Source organism: Perissodus microlepis, chromosome 7 (genome assembly GCF_051167445.1).
Source record: "Perissodus microlepis isolate ML-2025 ecotype Zambia chromosome 7, ASM5116744v1, whole genome shotgun sequence".
Lineage (NCBI taxonomy): Eukaryota > Metazoa > Chordata > Actinopteri > Cichliformes > Cichlidae > Perissodus > Perissodus microlepis.
The window spans coordinates 18,196,134-18,219,356 of record NC_140467.1 but is presented as its reverse complement, the minus strand read 5'-3'; the positions used below and the strand labels follow the sequence as shown (position 1 = coordinate 18,219,356).

General features: G+C 41.7%; 1 protein-coding gene across 4 annotated transcripts in view; it reads right to left on the bottom strand.

Moving 5' to 3' along the window:
- kcnq1.2 (potassium voltage-gated channel, KQT-like subfamily, member 1.2) overlaps positions 1–23,223 on the bottom strand; it is a 167,752-nt gene that overhangs the window by 108,174 nt on the left and 36,355 nt on the right. The window contains exon 15 of one of the 4 annotated variants that reach the window (XM_084933944.1): positions 14,236–21,469. The exons of 2 other annotated variants lie outside the window; for them this stretch is intronic. In XM_084933944.1, coding sequence (XP_084790070.1) covers positions 21,343–21,469 — 127 coding nt within the window. In that variant the 3' untranslated portion in view covers positions 14,236–21,342. Of the gene's footprint in view, positions 1–14,235; positions 21,470–23,223 lie in introns of those variants that run through there. One more of the 4 variants, XM_084933945.1, reaches the window with a different exon arrangement.

Here is a 23,223-nt window from a genome sequence, read left to right as displayed (position 1 = left end):
CAAAAATGTAACATAAAATGTTTTAAACAAGTCCAACAAACTGTCAAAGTAAGGCTAAAAACAGTGGCTGTCATCAGTCAAGGCTGACTTGTTGCATCTGTCTTTTGCCATGTTATTGTGAATTTCCACCATAGGTGAAAGGAGGAGAGTCATAAATTTAGCTGATGTTTAGAAGGAGCTGAGGTTAACTGAGGATGATCCATCCTCCAGAGGAGGAAAGGATCCTGAGGCAATGTCAACAAACAAACTGCCACTGGAGAGTCGTTCACCATTATCATTTTTCACTGCAGTCAAGCTAATCCTTCAGGAATAAATTACTCCTGCAGAGGCAGCGTTCGCATTATTCTCTCATCATTTATGTACCCTTCAGTCCGCACTCCTCTCCTGTCACAGGATTTACAGAGGAAAATACTTGTGACTGTTAGCTAAAGCTGTTTTCACACGCATGCACTGCAGCCCTGAATTCTCCTCCACATTAACTAGCAAAGTCGCATGCAGGTCTTTGACATGCCAGCTCCCTCGCACAGAGTCTGTATAATGTCTGACTTTGTCCATGTGAGGACGGAGGCAGTAACGGTCAATTCGCAGCGAGCCACTGGGCGCCGTGTGCCCTGATTCAAGGCACGCTCTGCCAAGGAAGCACCCGCACCTAAAGCAAACAGAGTATTTCCATTTGTGAGGAAGGACTAAAAGGCAAATTTGATTCTGCTGACAATGTCTAGAGTTAGTGTTCAAAAATGGCTTAAATCAAACACTGGCATGTGGCTGCTTATGTGCAGGTCGAACCCTTGAGTGGTTTAGAAAAAACATGAAAAAGAAAACAGGATGTAAAACATGCTCTCACAGTTACTACTGAATAATTACAGTACGGCTATACTGGACAACTCCCAAGTGTTGTCCAGCATAGCCGTCAAAAAAAGCATACCTAATGTATGCGTCATCAACTTTTCACAGCTAGACAAACACACAAGCTCTTTAAAAGTGCTCGAGAACAGGAGAGACATGATGGATAAGAGAGAGACTATGCTGAGTGATACTGCACTGACACTGAAAACATTTATTATAAATTCTGACATAGGGAGGAAATCTGCAGCTTTCTCATATGGAACGTTCTACTTCATGCACAATCACAACAGGCCTCTAACATAAGTGTGCACTAGATCACACACTTAGCTTCTGTGCTGGCTAGTCAGCTTTTCTAGTGTCAGTGAGTGCTCAATGCAATTCTGTGGTCAGTAAGAATTGAACACATAATAAAAAAGAGCAGGAGTGTCAAACATAAGGCCCGGGGGCCAGAACTGATCCACCAAAGGGCAACAAAATTTTAGACGTGTAACTGTACTTTCATCATTTTTACAGCTTTTCCTCTTGCTACAGACATCCACAATGGCAATTTATACAACACCAAAGTAAATAAGTAACAGATAAACAGAAAAATAATCATAACAGAAGTTTTTTCACTATTATCTGCTATAGAAATGTTTTACAGTGGGTTCACAGTAAAAAAAAAAAAAAAAAGCAACAACAACAACAACAAAAGGCATTTTGTCAAATAACCAAACTTTTCCATTTAATAATTATAGGACAGTTTTTGCAATGAGCTAACAGATTTTTTCTGTAATATTACACAATTATTTCTACCAATTTTAGCCCAAATTTAACTTTTTAACTTTTTTTTCTTATTGAATGTTTTTCAACAAGAAATTGATTTTTTTCTCCTTTTTTTCTTTATTAAAATACCACAGGGTTTACATGTGTAGCTAAACTCCTTTAACTGACAGAAAGAGCAGTTTCACTGGTCCGGCCCACTTAAGATCAAAGTGGGCTGTGGACGTGGCCCATGATGTAAAATGAGTTTGACATCCCTGATCTAGAGAGACACTTATCTAACTAGAGACTGAAAAAAAGGGTGTTGCTATAGTATTGTACCCTCATACTCTATCCATCATAATGTCACACTCTTTATTATGTACAGCAATATATGATACAAAAATAAAACGCGCTTAAAAAGACACGTGGGATTGTATTGCATATAAAAGCTATTGAAAAATGTTCTTGGTCACTGTCATGCAATTAATGCGTCGTCCTCGTGGAGCAAAAGAAAGCCCGCGCGGTGAGCTAAGTGTCAATAGCTTCGGCCTTGAAAACCGCTCTCCTCTCCAGGTGGAGAGTTGAGCCAAGGTTGAGCTTGACTGAAACTTAACAGGTTAGAACACATGGTCTCTTTTTAATGGTTTCGTGCAGCTGCAGAGAAAACAGATTCCACTTGGCAAAATTCAAACTCAAAAATTCCCAGTGGCGCATTTACATCGGCTTCGAGCAGAAAACAGCCGTCCGCTAAGTGTTTTTTCTTTCTTTCTTTCTCTGTGAGCTGTTTGACAGAAAATAAAACGGGAAAAGCAGGAAAAAAAACAACTCAATGCTCTGCAGCAGCATTTGGACTTGTACAAACTCTGGAGATATGTTTACCCCCAAACAATATATTAATTACTGCACTAATCTAAGTGTGCAGCTCTTATTTTTGTAGGTAGATAGAGTCAGCTAGGTGAGTAAGTCAGAAAGCGAGCCAACTGGTCAGGCAGGGGCTCCCCAGCGAGGAGTGCAGCTGTGCTACTGACAGATCAGTGCAGGGCAGCGTGCAGCCGGCCCCTCCAGACCCTGGCACATCAAAGCTCACGGCCCCCATAGCTAGCCCCCCCCCATAGCTCCCCAGCCGGCCACTTCAAAAGGCTTCTGGGTGCATCGCAGATTCCCATCAAAGGGCCTGGATGTAGCACTCACCCACGCAAGCAAACCAGCCAAGGAGATATGATTAAAAGCATATTATTGGGGAAAGGCAGGAGGACGGAGAAGAGGTTTAGCAGGAACAGAATGGAGAGGGGAAAAATAAAAAAGAGCATATCAGGATGAAGAGATCATTCTTTAGTTTTCACAAATATTATCAGTTTCCCTATAATTCTTTTTTTTCTCCCCCAAGATAAAACAGCTGTTGTCCGTTTTTAAGGCCATCAGAGCAAAGAGATGACGGATCTTGACAAAACTGGAGAGCTACCATTTTAGCCTGTCCTCTCTTAGCCCTCAAGGTCACGCCTTAGGTCATTTAATATAAGCCACTGGCTACACAGCCAATTCACACCTGAAATTGCCCGGCCTGTAGCAGCGAGTGGCCCTGAATGGTGGCATTGTTGTCCCCATGGGGGGGCTCAGACAGCAGCACACCACAGCCAGTGATCACAATGGGAGCCTTAAGGCCTGGAATAATTTGACTAAACGCGTGGGATTTGTGAGCGCGGATTATCACCGTTCTGCCACGCAACCAACCAATGAGCCAATCAACCCCCCGCCAATCTGAGCCGTTTAAAGCAGCATTGTTTTCGAGTGAGACCGCAACAATTTGGACGTTTCGTGTTGATAAAGTAGCTGAAAATAAACACCCCACTTTTGAAGTGTTTTTTTGTTGTTGTTGTAATAACACGAGTATTTTTGCAATTCTGTTTGCACACGTGACGCTGTCGATATGCCGCTCTTTAACCACCAAGACATGCATCTCAATTTCCATTCGTTTCATGCCTCGCCCATTGTTGTTTAAAAAGTGTCGGCTGGCGAGGCTGGCGCTGCCGGGCTCCCGTCGCTGCTCACGCTCAGCTCCCAGCCTCCCCGCCTCATTAGAGTAGATGTCCAAAATGTCAGAAGAATGTTTTATGGGCTGTTGAGAAATCACTCTCTTGCACAAGTCACCCAGTGTTCTGTCATGCATGAGGGTGAGGGCGCGCAGAAGATAAGGGGTTTATATTCTTAAAGGTTGGGGTGGAAGGAGCAGAGAGGGGGCAGCCTCCCTTCAGAAGAGCTTAGGGCCCAGTGTGGCGAATTAAACAGAATGCCCAGACAGAATTAGTTCCAAGGCACACTGGGTCCCATTCTGTGAAATTCAACAATTAGACGGATTAAACATAATAACTCAGCCTGTACTGCCGCAGCTGCATTATGGTTACACCAGCACCCGGGGAGGTTGCTCAGCGCGGGTGTATGTGTGCCACTGAAGGATTTATGCTCATGTATGAAAAGTGACAACTTGGAGAGAGAATGTAATAAACTTAGGGAAAGAGAAGTAAACACAATCCCAAACATTTGGAAACTGCCATTTTCATTCCGTGGAGACGGTCAGTTGGCACGCTGCCGTGATTTGGGTTGTGTATTGTGATTGGATGCGATTGGAGTGAGCTGCAAATGTGTTGATGTTAGGTTCAGAAAAAGGGGAAGCGTATTAGCGTCCAAGGAGATGTTCCAAAGGTGTTCCAAAAAGGACAACGATGAAGTAAGGCAATGGCCTTATGGCCAGAAAGCTGTCAAAGTCACACTCATTCAGCGCAGTGAAGCCGAAGTCTTCACTTTCCTGAATGGCAGGTTGACTGATTAACTTACTGGCCGGCTGGTTTGTTGACTGACTGGCTTTTTGGGCTGATTCTCTGGCTGACTGCAGCTCCAGCTCACCCACCATGCACCTGTGTGTAAAAGGCCCTTTGTCAACGAGGCCTAATTTGATCTGACGCACCCTACACATGTGGAACAGCTCAGCAGCTCCACACACTCCTACTTATTACACTGTGTGACTCCATGTGTGTGTGTGTGTGTGTCAGAAAGAGAAGAGACACAGAGGTAGAGTTAGAGAGAAAGATGTTTGCGGAGAAAGAAGTGAAGCAAAGCAGAGTGCAAAAGCTTTGGTTCACCTCACATAAACTCCGGCCCTCACCACTTCTTCATTCTCTCACAGATCCGGTGCTCTCGTCAGACGCTCTCCCGCAGTCGCCGTACGCACAAGGAAACGGCAACACAAAGACTCACACAGGCAGGAGGGAAAAATAATAATAAGTCATGCTCTCGATTAGGTAAAAGGGTCAATCTGGCTTAGAGGAAACTTTTGCAAGTGCTTCGCTAACATTGGAGTTGGGGTGGGGTAATAACAGACAGGTGATCATATGACTTATTAAGATATTTGTTTAAAACTATATGATTATCCAACTGCCATTAGCTATTTTTTTATATAGCTACAGCTGGGACTAACAGAGGAATGGGTGTGGTATGAAAACACTTTAGCACAGCCCACCATCTCGTTCTGAGGTGAAACAGAGCCAGCAGAAACACAGCAGCAGCGGGGACAAGACCTGCTGTGTGTAAACGGAGCCAGGTCCAGATCTGCGTGAAATCTGATCGATGGGCAGGCCGGGCCCAAGCAGAGGAGGGATCTGGACTGCTGTCAGTTCTGTCACTGTCAGCATGCACGGGCGGGTAAGTCTATCTAAAATGTAGCAATGAACAGAGACGTGGATGGATTTCAGCAACACGGACGCCACGGTTTCGGTTATCTAATTGCAAACGACAGCTTAAAATAAGAGAGATGTTTAACAGAACCGTAGGTCAAATCACAAGTTTAAAAAAAAACATTGTTTTTTTTAGTTTCCACTTCACTCGTGATTACTTTAGAAGTTCACAGAGAGGCTTTAAGAAAAAAAATAACAACAACAACAGCAAGACAACAAAGCATTTTTACATAATCTAGAATTAGATCTGTGCTGTTACGCTTTCCTCTCCAATTCACGTTCGCTTCTCACCCTCCCACAGGTCAGTCCAGTTCTGGCCCTCTCCTGTGTATTTAAAGTAATTGCTCATGGCAGTCAAGGTGTCTGCGTAAGGGCCTGTCATAAGCAATCCCGTGGCATGAGTAGCGGCCTTGTGCATGTACCTAATCCAGTCAAAAGCCAAAGCAAACCAAGCAGACGGACGGGTGTGGGGCTGAACGGGGCTGAATGGGTGGGAGGGTTTGGGGGGTTAGGAAGTTGTTCTGCGGCAACCTGAAGAGAAAAAAATGGGTTACGTTTATTTAATCTTCTCAAAGTGATACGTAAATGAAGTGCAGTCGTTTTTCCTGCGCTTACAGCGATTATGCTCTACTGTTGTATCACTTTCTGGTTAATACCACTAGACTAATATATTAATGTCTAGCCAAAGTGCAGACACAGGGCTTTCCTAACAACACAACAGACCTCTGTATTTGCTTTGACACTAAGAGGGGTTGTTTGCTGAAGGCCTTCGACTTACACAGAAATTCCTCACCCACTTGGCCCACCATCACCACCATTTTCACCTCCACCCCAACATCTGCAGTACACTCAATGGGCAACAGAGACAGCTAGACAGACAATCAGACAGACAGGAACTAAGGGGCCGAGACCGGAGCGTCGACCCTCTCAGTGGCATGGCGACTCTCGGCAGACACAGCAATAAAAAGATGGAGCCTCGGCCTCTCCAGCCAGACTCGAGGTCCTTAGTGTTTGGGAAACAGGCCCATCAATGTCAAAGCCTTTTATTACTCTGGCTTCCTATTGCTTTTCCCTGCTTGGGGGTGCGTATGAATCTGCTCCCAGTAAAGGCAGTGGGGATGGGTTTATCTTTCATCAGTCATAACCTTGGCAATTAAGAAAGTACACACATGAGGAATGACCTGAGATTTAAGGGGACAGGGTCACGGGTTGTTTTAAGTGGGCTGGAGGAAGGGCTTGTTTTGTATCTCCATTCCTCTCTGCGATGAATAGAAAAGAAAAGAAAACATATCTGTGTTGACAGTGACTCAGAAGCCACCATATGAGTGGGGATAAAAGGCTCTGCATTCACTTCAGGGTTGAGGAATGTCACACAGACCCTGAACATTAATGTGATTGTTTTAAACCCCTATATATAGAAAAACATGTTCATATATATATATATATGTGTGTGTGTGTGTGTGTGTGTGTGTGTGTGTGTGTGTGTGTGTGTGTGCGTGTATAAAAGGTGCACTGAAAATGTCCAAAACCAAACTTGACTTTTGTTTCAACGCTTCGATTTATATACTGGAAAAAATGAATTAACTCATGAACCCGTATGCACGACTAAACTGCACTGACTAAATAATCCGACTTTGCTGGGCCAACTTAGACACTAAACAGTGGATGAAAACTCTTTCCAGATAACAGTGGAAGAGACTGATGATCACTGATGATTGTTCCATAAACAGTTTTGTTGGATAAAGAATTAATAACAGCATTACGCCTGTTTTCTTTCACAACAAATGAGGACTTGATTTAGATTTCGCAGAACACAAATGACCAACACAAACGCCATTTGTGAAAATTATGCTCATAAAGTCATATATACTAATAAAATTTCAGCAAAAACAATGTTCTCTGCTCTTGTTGAAACAATTTATAGAGCTACTAGAAAGGGGGGGGGGGCAAAAACACAGGGAAGGATGGAAGAAAATGGAAACTGCTGGTGCTAAACCAAAACTAATTATTTAGTCAGCCCTGAGTCACACATTGTGCCTTTAACTGCTTCAGTGTTTATATTCAAAATGTGCTTTTTTTCCCTTCTACGATGTACAAAAATGCCTCTCTCTATTTATCTAGAATGTGACACAAAGGAATTTCTTGCAGTGGCACACACATTCGAGTTGGTCTGCTTCCGCAGTCTTACAGATCAAATGTGGAGAAGTGGGCGGACGCTGCCGGCACTGCCACTTGACAAACAGCTTGTTTTAATGCTCTCGATGTCCCCGTGAGATGAGCCCCTGCCTCCCACCGGCACACACTTGTCTTTTCCTCGTGAGTCCCAAACGCGACGTGAATTAATTTCACCCACCCCTCTGCATCGCACAGACGTTTTCCTTCACCTCTGCCACTCTAAAAACGACGCTGAATCAGTTGCATCAAATACCTGTAGGTCACACCGGACTACAGTTATTCTTTAAAATACATCTCTGCAGTTGTTCATTTAAACTGAAGTTAAAAAATATATATTATAAATCGTTTAGGTGGAACCGATGCCCACTGTGGTGTCATTCATAAAGAGAAAAGCCTCATCAATGAAAATTTCAAAGCTAACTTGTTGACCTTGTTGAAGCCTGAGAGGGAACAATAGTTTCACAATATGTCCAAAATGTTGAATTACTTTTACCAAGTTATTCAGGGATATAAAGAGTTAAAACACATAGCTTGAGATAACTTGTTTACTCTAAGTTATTTGGATTCACGTGATTATATTTGCCTTTGTGTTCCAATATTATTAAATAAATAATTTTTATGATCCAAATCTCTCCTCAGGAAACTGTCACTGAGTCCAATGATATTGGTCCCGTCACAGAAAGCAATGCAGCCTGTTGAGGCAGTTATGAGGTGTGCGTGTGTGTCTGTGTGTGTTTGTGTGACTGTGCTGGGGCAGTGGGTGTGCTGCCTGCTCACTTGTCATCGACGTCATGAACCCAAAGGGCCTGCAGAAGAATCTGTGCTCCTGTATACAATATCCTGTTTGGACTAGAGCGGCTCTTCTCACTCCTGTGCAGAAAAACACACACACACACACACACACACTCTCAACGCCTCCCCTACCCCAAAACATAGAGCTTTGTTTTCACAGTTTTTCTCCACACACACTTTTAACGGCTCTGATCAGCACATCACGTGCGCCTGGTTCCGTGGGTTGTTAATCTAATACAATGAGGTGTTTGTGTTTCTGTGTATGTGTGTTGTTTAGGTGCACAGGTGGGCGAGTGGGTGGACAGACAGCAGGCTAATGTCGTTAATGAGTGACAACAATACGGGCCCTTTGCTTTTACACTTCAGTGTAAATGCGTTTGGGTCGCTAGGAGAGAATCACGATGTGAGCTAAGCTGTGTGTACATGTGTTCGTGAGCACGTGTGCAGCAAGAGTTTACACACACACGGACACACTTACAACCTCTCACTGTTCGCACACAGAGTAATAAAGCAATAAAAGGGCCGCTTTGCATCCAATCTCCCTAGCTATTCATTCATTTAAATGCATATCTGCAAAGACGGGCAGTGTGTATCAGCCTGCGTACAGTCATAAAACAACACCAAGGGAGAACTGAGTGAGCAGTTCTGTGTGCACGGAGGAACTCCGCTTCCCGTAAAGCAGACGATAAAAGTTACAAATTATGAAAAAGAGGGGAAAAAAGAAAAGAGAAAAAGAAAAAAAACAACCAGCCCAAAGGCAGATACCTCACTTCCCAAAAGAGAGCAGTGCATTTCCTGAAACTGACAACTGCTAGTACTTGTACTGAGGCCAAGAGAGAAAATGTGACAGAAACAGGCAGAAGGAAAGAGAGTAAGAGAGACAGTAGGGAGAGGGGAGGAGAGCATATGTGTGACTTGAACTACAGTCTGGAAAAAGAAAAACAATGTTATGTAAATACTAGAGTGACACACCAAGCAGAGCTTGCAGATTCAGAGAAATGCACAGGACACACTTTGTACATCCAAACAGATAGCACATTATTTTTGATCCGTGCTTTGCTACAACGGAGATAAAAGTACCCGTTATCAACTCTTTTGGAACTGGCAGACCATACCTATTGTTCACAGGGAAACCGTAGCACAATGTCTGAAGAGGGGAAAACAAACAAACAAACTGAGCAGTACTGGACTGCAGAGAGAATGGCACAGCTCTGATAAAGTAAGGAAACCGTGGTTTTGTCAATCTGCACTTTTATCTGTTTCTCCTGCTCGAAAACAAGAAAAAAGGAGGGAGGGGCGGTGGTGGGACATGACCATGGTAATAGCAATGATGGCGGTTGGTGGTGTTAATGTGGTGGTTTGGGGGCCACACCCGACTGCAGACACCAAACCCCTAAAAAACGTGGAGGTTTCCACTTGAGCTCAAACCTGTCCCCTCCGTTCTTCCTCACTCTCGGAGGATGAAATTGTTAAATCTACACGAAAACATCAAAACACAGAAAGAGCTCCGAGACCGTAGGCCAGACCATCCAAGGAGGAGTGATGTCGCTACAGTACAGCCTGCTGGTCAATGAGAGGAATTTATTTACCTCCCCGAATCATGGCTCCCATCCTCCACTCGCCTCTGTACTGCTCACATTTGGGTTTTTTTTTTTCTTGTTTGCTCTGCCGAGATACTCAGTTTTCTTTCCCTTGGGATTTTTATTCCACATGGGGAAAAAAAAAAAAATTATACACATGCCTTTAAAAAATACAAACCTTTTCTTAAAACACTGTTAATCAGGTCACAGGCTTTGATTATCAGATTTGTTGGCTGCACATCCAAGATGTGAATCTCCTATTAAGATGTAATTTAATTTAAATAAGATGCTATTTGCCAGGTACAGGTACATACTTTATTTTATGTGTCATTATATTACAGTAAGATGCTGCATTTTCTGTAGGACTATTCTAAAATAAATATAAAGTGCAGCAGTGTGCGCTTCTTTTACAGTCTCAATTTAAAAGTTACACATTTTGGGTATTGTTCGTTCTACAATTTAGGAAAAGGCCTTGATTATTTAAACACTAAGTTAAAAAAATTAATCAAGAAATTTAAAAAAATAAATTAAAAAAATGTAAAATATTTTTATATGTTTTGAGGAATTATTGCATTTAATACTGTATTACTCGTAGTATTTCTGTAATTTATTTGTAAAGTCCTGGCTAAACTAAATCCTGACTTTATTAGTAATTACATCCAAATTGTTCCCAAAACAACCCCCGGTCTATCTTACAGATCTGTTTAGTGTTTGATTACCACGAGTATGTTTTGAGACGCACCCATAACGGTCCACAAAGCCTTACCATAATAACCTACTTTGACAAACGCCAGCGCGTGTTGATGTTTTTCAGCTCACTGATGAACTTTATCATCTGTCACCATCAAATGATCTCTGATCAGATCACACTACCCACATTTATGCTAATCTCATTTCTAATCTATGCTTAGAAACGTCTTCTTGTTTCATTTTTATATCAGTGTTCGAGCTGTGTACACCACATAACTTTAAAACCCGACAATAATGACCAGTAAATTAATTAGAATTTTTTTTTTACATTTTGTTTTGGGGGGTTTATGGTTTATTTAAAATATTCAAGTGCATTCACAGACACACACAAGCTGAAAACATTATCCATCTAGTATCATACAAACACTCATTCAGTAGAAAGTATGAAAAAATTGAATTACATCTCAAATTGTATCTAATTATGCTGCATAACTATGTTAACACATCTTCATAACCCTAAATAAGGCAGTGAATAACACATTAGTGTAGGGTATTGCATGTAAATTTTGTGAATTTACCACTTTTCAGGGGTCAAACCTGAACCAGTGGCACTGCACTGCACTGCACTATTTTTGATCCACAGATACCCTCGCTGACTTTCTCCCCTGTTCTTCTGACGGGCTTTAAAAGAAAATAATAAAACAGAGCTATAAAATTGCTTTAGTGTGCTGGAAAAAAAGCTTTATAGCACATATACACTTGCAGTATAAAGAGACCAGCCTTTCAGCACTAGCAGGGACTTATTTGGAAGGTTATTAGTCTCATTTACTGCTACAGCCCCTTGGGGGGCCTTTAATTAAGAACTGGGCTCTATATAGCTCCTATTAACAACAGTGGAAAAAAATAAAGGTGCATGGAGGGGTTTGGGCGACACATCACCAAGGCTTACCTGGTCCCACTTTTTCATGATTTACAACTTTTCTTTCTTTCCACTAATTTAAAACATCTGTTCCCAGAGATATTTTAAGTCTTTGACCGATAACCTGCTGACTGCTTCTTTATTGCTGATACAAGGATTATATAATATACAGCAACAAGAAAGTCAGTTTTTTCTCTCTTTTTTCACTTTAATCCTCAAAATGGCTTACCTTTTTCCTCGTACTGCCATGTAAAATAAACTTCTAACGCCACACTTAGTGAGAAACGCAACCAGAAAAGCACTGTGGTTGGGTTTCTCTAAGAAGAAAAGGCAAAACTTCTCAGTGGAACAGCTGCAAGTGTGTGAGGTTGTGAAACCGTGCCTCCTATAAATCTTGCAAAGCGCAAAGTTCCCTCGATGGTGTCATGATAGAAGCGATACTCGGGCAACTAATTTCAGGGCGTGATGTCACAGTGGTCAGTGTGATAAAGAAACGTTCTTAGGAGTGGATTTCAACTGAAGACAGATTTTTTCTTTCAGAGAATTCACATAAATTCTGCTAAGTTGAACTACCAGGAAGTATAAGCTACCCGTTCTCAAAAAAAAGGAAAAACATATTTGTGGTCAGGTAACCGTGAATCGTTGCTTTTTCTCATGCTATTCAGCAACAAGTATAAGAAGAGAGTTTCTAAGACGTTTTTATACCACAAAAAAAAAATGTCATTTAAAACCCAATTCACAGAACACAACAGTCAATATGGACAATTACACCTTCAGTTATCTGCTGAATTTTTATTGCAGTGAAATTCATATGAAAACTTCCATATTTCTCTGTAATCTTAAAAAAATCTCCACATGAGTGAGTGAGTCGCGTGGCAGCAACTCAATGCTTTAGGGTTGTAACCTGTTTAAAGCAACCTGCTGATTTTTAAATCAATAGTGGGGAAGAAAGGTTTTTAAGTGACTTTGTATGTAGAATGGCAGTTGCTACCGGACAAACCCGTGAGAGTATTTCATAAACTACAGGGATTTTCCACACATAGCCATCACTGGTGTTTAAACAGTATGATCAGGAAAAGGGAAAATGCCCAACGAGCAGCAGTTCTGTGGGCAAAAATGTGTTGTTGGTGTCAGAAGTCTGAGAAGGACGGCAAGACTGCTTTAAGCTGATATGAAGGCAACAGTAACTCGTTACAATCATGGAAGGAGTAGAGGAGCATTTCTGAATGCACATGTTAAACCTAGAACTACCTTGGACTAAAGCAGTAGAATAGACAATGTGTAACAGTACTACCATGTTAATGTACCTAAGCATCACATTAACACTAGCCTACCTGAGTATTGTTGCTGACCGTGGGATGAGATGATACAGCACCTCTGGGATGAGATGGAATAGTAGAATCACATCGTGGATGTGCAGCAACTGTGTGACTCTGTCATGTCAACAAGGACCAAAAGCTCTAAGGAATGTGGCATGAAGAATTAAGGCAGAAGGGGCTCCAACCTGGAAATAGCAATGTGTACATAATAATGTGGCCAGAAATATTTCACTCTAAAGGGAAGTATTATTAATCGAACTACACCCAAACCCTCCAACCTTATATTCAGTGGATGTATCCTTGACATGATGTCAGGACACATCCACATTCAACCTCTGGTTCAAACAGAGTGAGTCTTATTCAAACAGGTGGGACAGGCACTCGCCCAGAGTGGGAGTGAATACCCTCTCAAACACATCGGGACATGTGGACACATGAACCATATTACAAGTTCCACAGCGGCCAAAAGCTAGGCCAGAATGTTGCAGCTCCCCTTTGGTCAGCCCCTTTTCTCTCCAGCAGGTAAACGCCCTGGTCCACCATCTACCCCTGCTTGTGCGTGTAAGAGGGGAGAAACCGCAGCGCCCCACAGACGAGCGCCATCAATGGGCCCTCTATTCATCCGCAGGTTCGGAACAGTGGCCTCTCTGATGGAGCTCCAGCACCTGGCTGCCGATGGACACAACATCAGAGGCAGGGTGGTGGCAGCATCGGTCGTCAGACTCACCACACCTGAATAAACCCCCACCCCCTTCCTCGAGCCCACATCAAATAGCAGGACTGGTCTATTTGAAAACCTGAGAGTAGGAGAGCTGAGCAAAAAAAAAAAAAAAAAAAAAAAAACAGTAGCCAAAGAGCTTCGCAAGGCAACGGGACTGGCTGTACAAACAGGTCACTCAGGTGCTGCTGCAGATTACTGTTTTTATTAACGAGAGCAAAGAAGAAACTGAGCCCTGTACTGAGGAAGGGGTGGTGGTGGTAGTGGCGGTGGGAGGCGTAGGGGACAAGAACACGAAGCGAAACACACACGCAGAAGACGAGAGATCGTATTTATACAGGTGCTTCTAATGCGAGAGGAGAGGGAGGCGCGCCTCGAGCACACAGCCAAGCATCTGCACAGAGTCCTCCAAGTAGGGACTGGGTTGGGCCTTACTTTGATTTCACTACAGTTAAAGTGGAAGCTGTCAGGATTAGTGCAAAGACTGCTGTGAAGTCTGCCGGGCAAACTAAACACACAGTCGCACACCAAGTATGAGGACCTGCTTTGCAACTAAGATATATGGAACAAAACACACAAAGAAAAAAAACATAAATGCAGTGTAGTTCATCCTTTTTGTGGCATATTAATACAACTAACGCAGTAGGTTAGTTACTCCTGGTTACTATAAAGTAACGCCCCCCAACCCCCCCAACCCCCTCTATGTCTAATCTACAGCGTGAAATTAAAAGTAAAGTGGAGGTAAAACAAATAACCCCCTATTTCTGCCACACATTTTCTTTTTTTGTTCTTAGGTTTTATACTTTTGGTCTTTGCTGGGAGGTTTTTCCAAGTAATTTTACAGACTGTTTTGCTATTTTTACCACACCAGCTGTGCGGTGCCATTAATCACATGATTTAGTTACAGTGTTTTGACATCTTTATTAAAATTATTATTGGCTTTGGGGTTTTTTTCTGTTTTGGTCCATAATGTGATTTTTTTTTCTTCTTCTTCTTCTTCATAAAGTAACCTTGTTTGGGAATAATTAAAAAATAAATGCACCGTTCCAAACCATCTGGAGTTTATCTTCAGTTTGTTAATGGCTGTGCTCAAGTGGGAAAAAAATATCCCCAAGCTACCTTATCTTGACTTCCATTATTAGGCTTCCTAATAATTCAATTTTAGGTAATTATGTTGGTTTCATTAGTTTATAATGTATATTCAGCCTGAACGTTAGCATGCATTACAGCCCATTAGCACAAACATCATTAACTAGAACCAAATGGTCAAACGACATTCTGGATGGAAACAATTAAATTATGAGGGCAGCTAACAAAAACACAAATTGTCATTACCTTTGTCCTCACGGGTGTGTAATTGTTAACAGCGCTCTGGTCTAATGAAAACAAACATTTTTCTTTCTTTCTTTTTTCTCAATATTTTCTTGTCCCTAAACAAAAGGATCGGCAGCCGTGACGTCACGGAGCTGCTCGGTGAATCAGGCTGTGAAAACAGAAATTTCCTGAGGTCATTTTCCTTTTCCATGATCTGCTTTTTTTCCCTTCTTCTTTGGGAATTGTGTCTTTGCAGTGGAAATGAAGAGAAACTGATGGTATAATTAAGGAGTGCAGGGCAGAGCGTGTACAGCTGATTCCTAGGATTTTAAACATGGCCCTGAGGCAGATGAGACCTGCAAACACAAGCATCTCCACTGACTGTTTTTCCCCCACACAGTTTTATGGTCACCAGAAATAAGTGAGAATGTTGCATTTTTTAAAACATTTTGGGCAGTAATCAATAAAATAATCCTCATATAAGAGATATGAAACATCCACACACTTTCTCTTTTGTTTTGCACATTAATTTATTTTTACAAAAAATCTGATCGTTTCAGTGAAGTCTGGCTGCAGCTTCAAATGCTATTAACTGTAGCCTGAACCCTGCACCACACCGGGATACCTCCAAAAACAGCATTGCGTGATTTGCTTGGTTCAGTCCACCTCTGTCTGCGCTCCAGATTGCAGATTTCATTAACGCTAATGGGGTCGAAAGTGGCACGCATATCTTTTAAAGCCACTTCATACGGACCTGGAAATAATCTGGATGTCACAGTTAGACATTGTGCTGATGAGCAAATCTTGTTTTTTTGTTTAAAATTTTGTCTGGATGGGTTATTTATGCAGTACTTGCCTGCTGACTCGCTGGATTTTCACAACCTGCGGTAAGAGGCCATAAAGAGGGCCATTCGCTTAGTTGTTGATGGTCCCCTCACCATAAAACTGTCCTAGAATCACCAACACCACTGAGGGGGAGTAAACATTCATCCCTAATAAGAGCAGCATGAGGTGCCTTCATTAATGCAGGATGGCTAGTGTAAAGCCAAACTAAATACACTCTTTAATTTAGTCCCTGAAAGTTCTCTTTATTGCTCTGTGTGTGACCTGCACATCATAAAACAAGGCCTTCAGATTCTCCTTTTGGCCTTGGAGGAAGAATTTGCTCATTATTTGGCAGTAGAGCAAAAGCAGACTTATCATTTCATTCACTATGTGAAAGCATTAAAACGGTCCATGATCTCAATATGGTTCTTTCTCCTTGTTTGACTCTTTATTATCAACTGTCTAATAAAAGCAAAAAACTATGTAGGCAAAAAGGTCATGCTTCGCTTTGTGCAGGTTTGCCAACTTTTGTAATTGTGTTACATGCTTTTGGCATGTAACAAGAGCTTTCAGGTTCTGCATAGTGCTCTCCTGCTACCAAAATTAATCTCATGCTAAAAAAAAAGAGGAAGCCTCAAAGCTACTTCTAATAAAAAAAGAAGTTACATCTATCCAAAATGGAGCTTTGTTTTTGCATTCTGCTTTTGAGTTTTCTCAGCTATCAGATTTTCACCACGCAGAAGCATTTGTAGCTAAGAAATATGTGAACAATTGCTCTGTGTTTACTTCATAAATGACTCGTAACATCTTAGTGTAATGCCGTGCAGAAGAAAGAACTAGGACCTTTTTTTTGCTGCCTTAACCACGATTCCAAAAAACTTGGGACACTGTTTAAATTGTAAATAAAATTAGAATGAAATGATTTGCAAATCTCCTCAAACCATATTTTATTCATGACAGAACACTGTAAACACAGCACCTTGAGCATCTTGAGGGTGACAAAAGCCTGGAAAAGTGAGCGGTGTTAAATTATAAGAAAAACAACAACTTGAGGAACATTTTGGCACTGATTATGTTAACTGGCAGCAGGTCAGTAAAATCTTCATCTTAAAGAGGCAGATTTTTTGAGAAGTAAAATTGGACAGAGGTTGCCCAATCTGCAAAAGACCATGTCTACAAATTCTAGAACAACTCCAGAAAAACATTCTTCAACATAATATTGGAAAGGCTCTGAATACCTTGTTATCTACAACACATATTATCATCAAAAGATTCAGTCAATCTGCAAAAATCTCTGTGTGCAAAGGAAAAGGCCGAAAATCAGCATTGGATACCCGTGAGCTTTGGGCCCTCGGGCAGCACTGCATTAAAAACAGGTGTGATACTGTCATGGAAATCACTGCTTGGACTCTTCTTGAAATTACTGTATGTGAACACAGTTGACTATGCCATCTGCAAATACAGTCTGAAACTCTATCATGCAAAGAAGCCATATGGTAGCATGATTCAGGAACGCTGTCATCTAAAGCTCATTAAAAATGGACTGAGGCAAAGTGAAAAAATGGATCAAATTTAAATTTGAAATTCTTTTTGGAAAACACAGACACTGCATACTCTGAGCTAAAGAGGAGAAGGATCATCTAACTTGTTTTGATGCATGCTAAATCACCCAGAAAGTGGATAGTCTTCATCTGGACGTTGCATTTTTAATGTGTTTTCAGCTGAAATGCTATTTTTCCTGTTGCACTACAGGAAAGATGCTGAAGGTCAGTCAGTGTAGAGTCAGTAGAGACTGGATTGGAGTCAGTGTAACGTTTCTCTGGTGCATCCAGTAAGCTGGAAGTTTACCCACAAGTTGCGTGACTCCGTTTACCAAAAGCAGACACGGCATGCACGCGGATAATTAGAATCTGTGAAAAAAAAATTTGACAAAAGAGTTATGAACACTGCAGCAATTACACCACAAGACACCCAGCTAAAACCATGCCTGTAAAAAGGAAGCCAATTTAAACTTCTATTGTTCTCTAATGCCAGCATAGCTGCAGCATTTATGGTGCAATGTTTTTTGGCTCACTGAGAAGAATTAAAGCATTTCGAATCGTCCAAATGAGTAAATGCGTGTGGAGGTCAGCATCCATATAATAAGCCAGTCTGTAATAAGATTAAATACTGAATATGCTTCCATACAGCTCTGTTATCCAGAGGATATGAATCAGTGTGTGGCTGCTTTACTGCTCCAAGACTATTTTCTGTCTTTTGTAGGCTCTAGAAACTGGCAAAGAGTCAAGAAGCCAGGCACAATTAGTTCTTTTCTTTCTCATTTTTTTTTTTTCTATCTAGTCATAAAGCAGCAGTACTCAGGCAGCTTTTCTTGTAGCAGGGCAGGAGGCTGATCTTACCTCGTCCATTTGTCTGTGTGCGTGTGTGTGTTTCGCGCATGTGCCCAAAGCAGGGCTCTCGCTTAGTCTAATTTGTCATTATAATACTTGGCAGAAAGGCCACAAAATTTTAAGAGGATTTACTGGGTATTTTAACATTAGATTCACTGTTGAATCTTACATAAGGACCCATAAAACTACCTGGCCTACACATGTTTTGAAGCAAGGGGGGGGGGGGCAAGTGACATTACTCAGTGTTTAAAAAGACTCCCATGACAGACAGCAATGCATTGGAGATTTTTCCCCTCTTGACTGAGTACCATATGTTGGAAATCATGCCGTCAATAGTACAGTAGTCAGAGTACAGTAGACAAGACTGGGATACTGAGGCCACACGGACAAAAAGTCAATTTGTTCGGAGAGCTGCACAAAAGACGCTGGTTCCTAAGGAGCGAGAGGCCCCTACTTGAAGAGAGCAGGCCGTGATGCATGTGCATCTGTGCCTTCAAAGCCTCCTGTGGTGCTGCAGTGGCTTTTTTTTTTTTTTTCATTGTTTCTCTCGTCTTAGTTTGTGAGAGGGGAACTAATTAAGATCTGCCTGCAGGTGGCCCATGCTGACTTTTACAGGTCTGAAAGGAGTAGGAGGCCACACCCGGAAGGGAAAAGGGGTGACAGCCTCAGGTCACAAGACGACACAGATTCTAGATCTGGCACTGCAACTAGGGGAGTTATTGGGTACACGGAGAGGCTGGAAAGAGTCAAGGAGAACAGAAAGAAACAAGTAAATTAGAGCAGAAACCAGGGGGAGAGAGGACACAATCACTGCAATCAGCTAAACAAGGCCTTCCTCTGTTTAGGGGCTAAGAAGTGTACTTGGAAACATTTACTCATTCTCCAAGAGGGTAAATGTCAATCTGCTGCGGGGTTGGGTTTAGGATCAGCAGCCCTGCTGGGGTTTGTTATGATTTCATTAAACAGCCAACCACTAAATCTCACAAATTTACAAAATCAGAGTGCGCGACAGTACGTGAGTACACACACAGCGCACAGTATCACATCAAAACCACTAAGCCACTAGGTTCTCACATGCGTGTACACAATCCACGGAAACAAGTGTTTGCTTGAATCGTACCAAAACCAAGTCTCATTTGCAGGAGGATAGGTAAACAAAGAGCAAAGGACATGTTTTTTAAAAAAAGGAAGAGTTACATTGATGACTGTGAAACAAGTGCATTTAATGTCTGCGGTTCTTCACTTTGTGTTCCTTTAAAAAAAAAAAAAAAAAACTTATTTCATGGAACCTATAAAAGAATCACAGTGAGACGCTTTGAAACAAACAGGGCAAACAACAGTGACGTAACAACAGCGAGCTTGTGCATGTCTGGGGTTCAGAGGAACAAAGACATGATTGCGTGCGGACGCTGCCCCGCACCACTTCCTCTTCAGAAGCCCAGAGACATCACAGCCAGCTGTATTGATGTCTCTCTCTCACTCACATGTGAATAAACATACATGCATGCACATTTTGGGGGTAATCTGCTTTAGTGAAGCCAAACAAACAGTGGAATGTTCCAGCCGCTGCTGTTGCTGAAAAATTAAAGCGATAGAGATACCAGAAATGTAGAATGAATGAACAAGTGGCAACCGTCGCTACAGAAAGAGTCAAACTCACATTACAGCTGGAAGCTGTGGAAGGAAGTCCAAAACATTTCAGAATATAAAGTAACAGAAAACTGATATAGCGTGGGCGCACGCAAGTCGCCCAGGGCAGAAAGGGTGGATCTAGTAGCTGCAGAAATCCAGATAAGGATGGCAAATGACAGTGCTGTCCTTGGTGGCGTGACACCAGGGGCAAAACAAACCCGCTGCTATGGGAGTGCCCAGCGAGGCCCAAATATGAGCTTGGCTGTTACAGCTGAAAGTTACAGGCACAGCAGCCCTGTCACGCACAAACACACGTAAGGCAAAAAAAAGGAGCATGTGGAAGATAAACAGACGCAGATAAACATAGCTGTCACTAAGGAAGTCCAGATTTTTATCAGATTCATTTAAGTATTTCCCAAGTGCAGTTAAATAGCAAGAAGTTTTTAACAAAGCTTTTACAAACATACTAGTTTGGCTATTGGGATGCTTAATTTAGTTTTTGTGTCCAAAGTACATTAAACTATGTCTGAAAAACATCCAGAATAACTTTCGCACTGGACGACTGGAGGTGGTTCATCACCAGGAGCGACGTATGTTTTGAGTTGTCGTGGTGGTGTTGGAAAACAAAGCGATGACTCAGACTGAGTTTTGCTGCTTGAGGTTTTCTTTTAAAGTCTTCACACAACCTTCTGTCCTCATTATTCCTTCTACCTTGTTGATATTCCTAGTTCCAGACATACTGAAGTGTCCCCACGGCTTAATATTCCCAGCACTGTTTCACCGTGGGGATGGAGTTCTTGTGGTTGTAGGCCTTTCCCTTATTTCTCCAAACATAAGCAGCGTGTCTGTGGCCAAAGAGCTCTAGTTTTGTCTCATCTGATCAAAGGATGCACTTCCAGTCCAAGTTGTCCTCAGCATACTTCAGTGTGGCTTAAAGGTGTCTGTGCTTCTTGAGTTTTTCTTGGTCTCAGTCCATTCTTGTGCAGGATTCTAGTGATTAACTTCTTTGATTTTACAAGTTTTGAGCATTACAAAGTTAAAACACATCATCAAGTACCTTTAAAATGTTTTGACACAAACTTGAAATTTTATAGTGAGGCTAATAATGTTGTACTTATCTGTATAGTATACCATAATGTTCCCTATGTGTTACAATAGATAATTGCAAAAAAACAGGCAAGATTAAGTTCATGTAAGTTATAAATAAAGTTTCTTTGCATATTCTGGGTTTTTTTTAAACATACACCTGAACACTTCTGTAAAAGCTCTTTGGATTCAGAGTGCGTCATTTTAACAGTTAATTAATATGGTATCTGTAGTTAGCACTCAGCCTGTCACTATACATGGGCACACCTGTCTTGTTTCCACTGATCATATAATAATGGTGTCAATCTATTCTACACTAGACAACAGCAATGAACAATCAACACAGCATGTACTAACAAGAAGAGCTCTTTTCTGTTCCAAGAGTTCCAGATAAAGGTAAATCAGTACTTTTATCATAAAAATATATGTTTTACGTAATCACATTTTTACAGGAGTGGCAAACACATCAAATGATAAATAGGGGTTTAGTTAGTTTCGGAGACTATACTTGCAAAATCTTACATTTTCCACAGCGTCCCTCTGACCAGCAGATAAGATCAGGGGGGCATGGAGGGATGACGAGGTTAAGAAAAGAAAAACAAAGAAAAGAAAGGAAAGAGATGAAGAAAAACAGCAGGAGAGTCAGTGGAATTCAAGTGCTTTATGGAGGAACAATCCTGGACCAATGCCACAAACAAGGAGGGGAAAAGCCTGCAAGAGAAAGAGTGGAAGCATTCTTGTGCAACCTGCTATTGAAATTGGTTTTGTTAAAGTTCAATTAAGAACCAGAATTGGCTTCAACTGTGGGTGAAGAGGATTTTATTACGTCTCAGATATGTTGAACTCGAATTAGAACTTGATGGATATTGTTGTATGGTTTCCATCTACCATGGAAGTGATTCTGTATTCTTCACAGAAGTGCACAAAGCTTTTAGGTTTCCAGAGAGCAGAGAAAGGAGAACAAAAAAAGCAGGCAAACCAGATATGGCAGTGAGTGATGGATGTGTTTCGCAGAGCCATAGCAGACTGAAGAACGCCTATTCAGAACCTATTCCGGTTTCTTCCAGAATAACAATAACAGCACTAACCCATCACCATCTCAACCAAATTGAACACTTAACAGCAGATTCTGGATGACAATACTCTCCACCAACACCTTCAAACTACAAATCAGAGACTTGGAAAATCACTGCCAAGAGTCAGTGAAGCTGTTCTTGTGACACGTGGTTGTCCAACACCTTACTTAGAGCATTTTCACATCTGAGGTATTTAGTTCATTAGATGGAACTTCATTTTCCAACCATGATGTGGTTTGTTTGTGCAGATGTAAAAAGGGCAACAGCACTTGTGTAAGAAGCAAAGCAACCTCGCCAACACCCTTTTGAGGCGGTCCGGTTCCAAATGAACTCCAGAGTTCCTTTATGTTGAGATTGGGATTTAGTTTCAACCCAACTACCAGGTGTACAGTGAAAATCTGAGCCAATCGCCTTCCTGTAGCCAGGAGTAAATTCTCTACATTTTCCACATGGTGCAGAACACAGCACCTTCTTCCTGTACTTACTTTAGTTGGCCAAAACACCCAATGAAAGTTCTTGCATGGTGACATTGTCACATTTTGGTTCACTTGGTGTTTTCTCTGTGAAAAGAAACCAAACCGCAGAAGGACGCTACAACTCGACAACTCAAATCATCAACTGATTTGGACCACAGTAAACAAACTGTAGGTGTGAAAACGCCCTAAGACACTTGAAGCTGGGGGGGGTTTTCACTCCAAGGACAAAACCATACAAGTGCCTCAGTGCAGTACAATTAAAATTACTACATGTTTACAGTACACAAGCTCTTAATTCTGCATTAAGAAATGCTGGCGCTCACTTTGAGAAATGCACACTTTGGCCTGTCTACATATTTAGCCTCCTAAGACCCGAACTCTTCCACGGCATGCATTTTCAATTTCTCTTTGATATTTGGGCTGATTGGGACCTGATGAATGTAAAAACAAAGAATTATCAGATTTCTTTTTATTTAACCTATTTTTTGTTTCTAAGAAAAATGAGAGCCACATATGAGGATATTCGTTTAAATTTTCAATAGTACAGTGGCAGTATAATGTCCTCGTAAGTGGATATCGGGCCCTTGTAGAGCAAAATTGAGTATTTTGGTCTAAATAACCCAAAATGTGATGTCCACATATGTGGACGCCAGGTCCTAGAAGGTTAAAGTAGGAATCAACCTTTTTACCGCCCATAATCTTTTAAGCCTCCAGCCTTCAGAGTTTAGTCTTTAGGGACTCTGTATTACTTCTCAATGCAGCAGGTAAACACCAATCTGGAGGTAATGATGCCTCACTTATTTAAGACTTATTTAGAACACACCCTACTGATATATCTGTGCAAAACCTTCCCGCTTTTGAACACTTGGACACACATTGGACCAGCAAACAACATCAGTGAATTCTCTTCTGC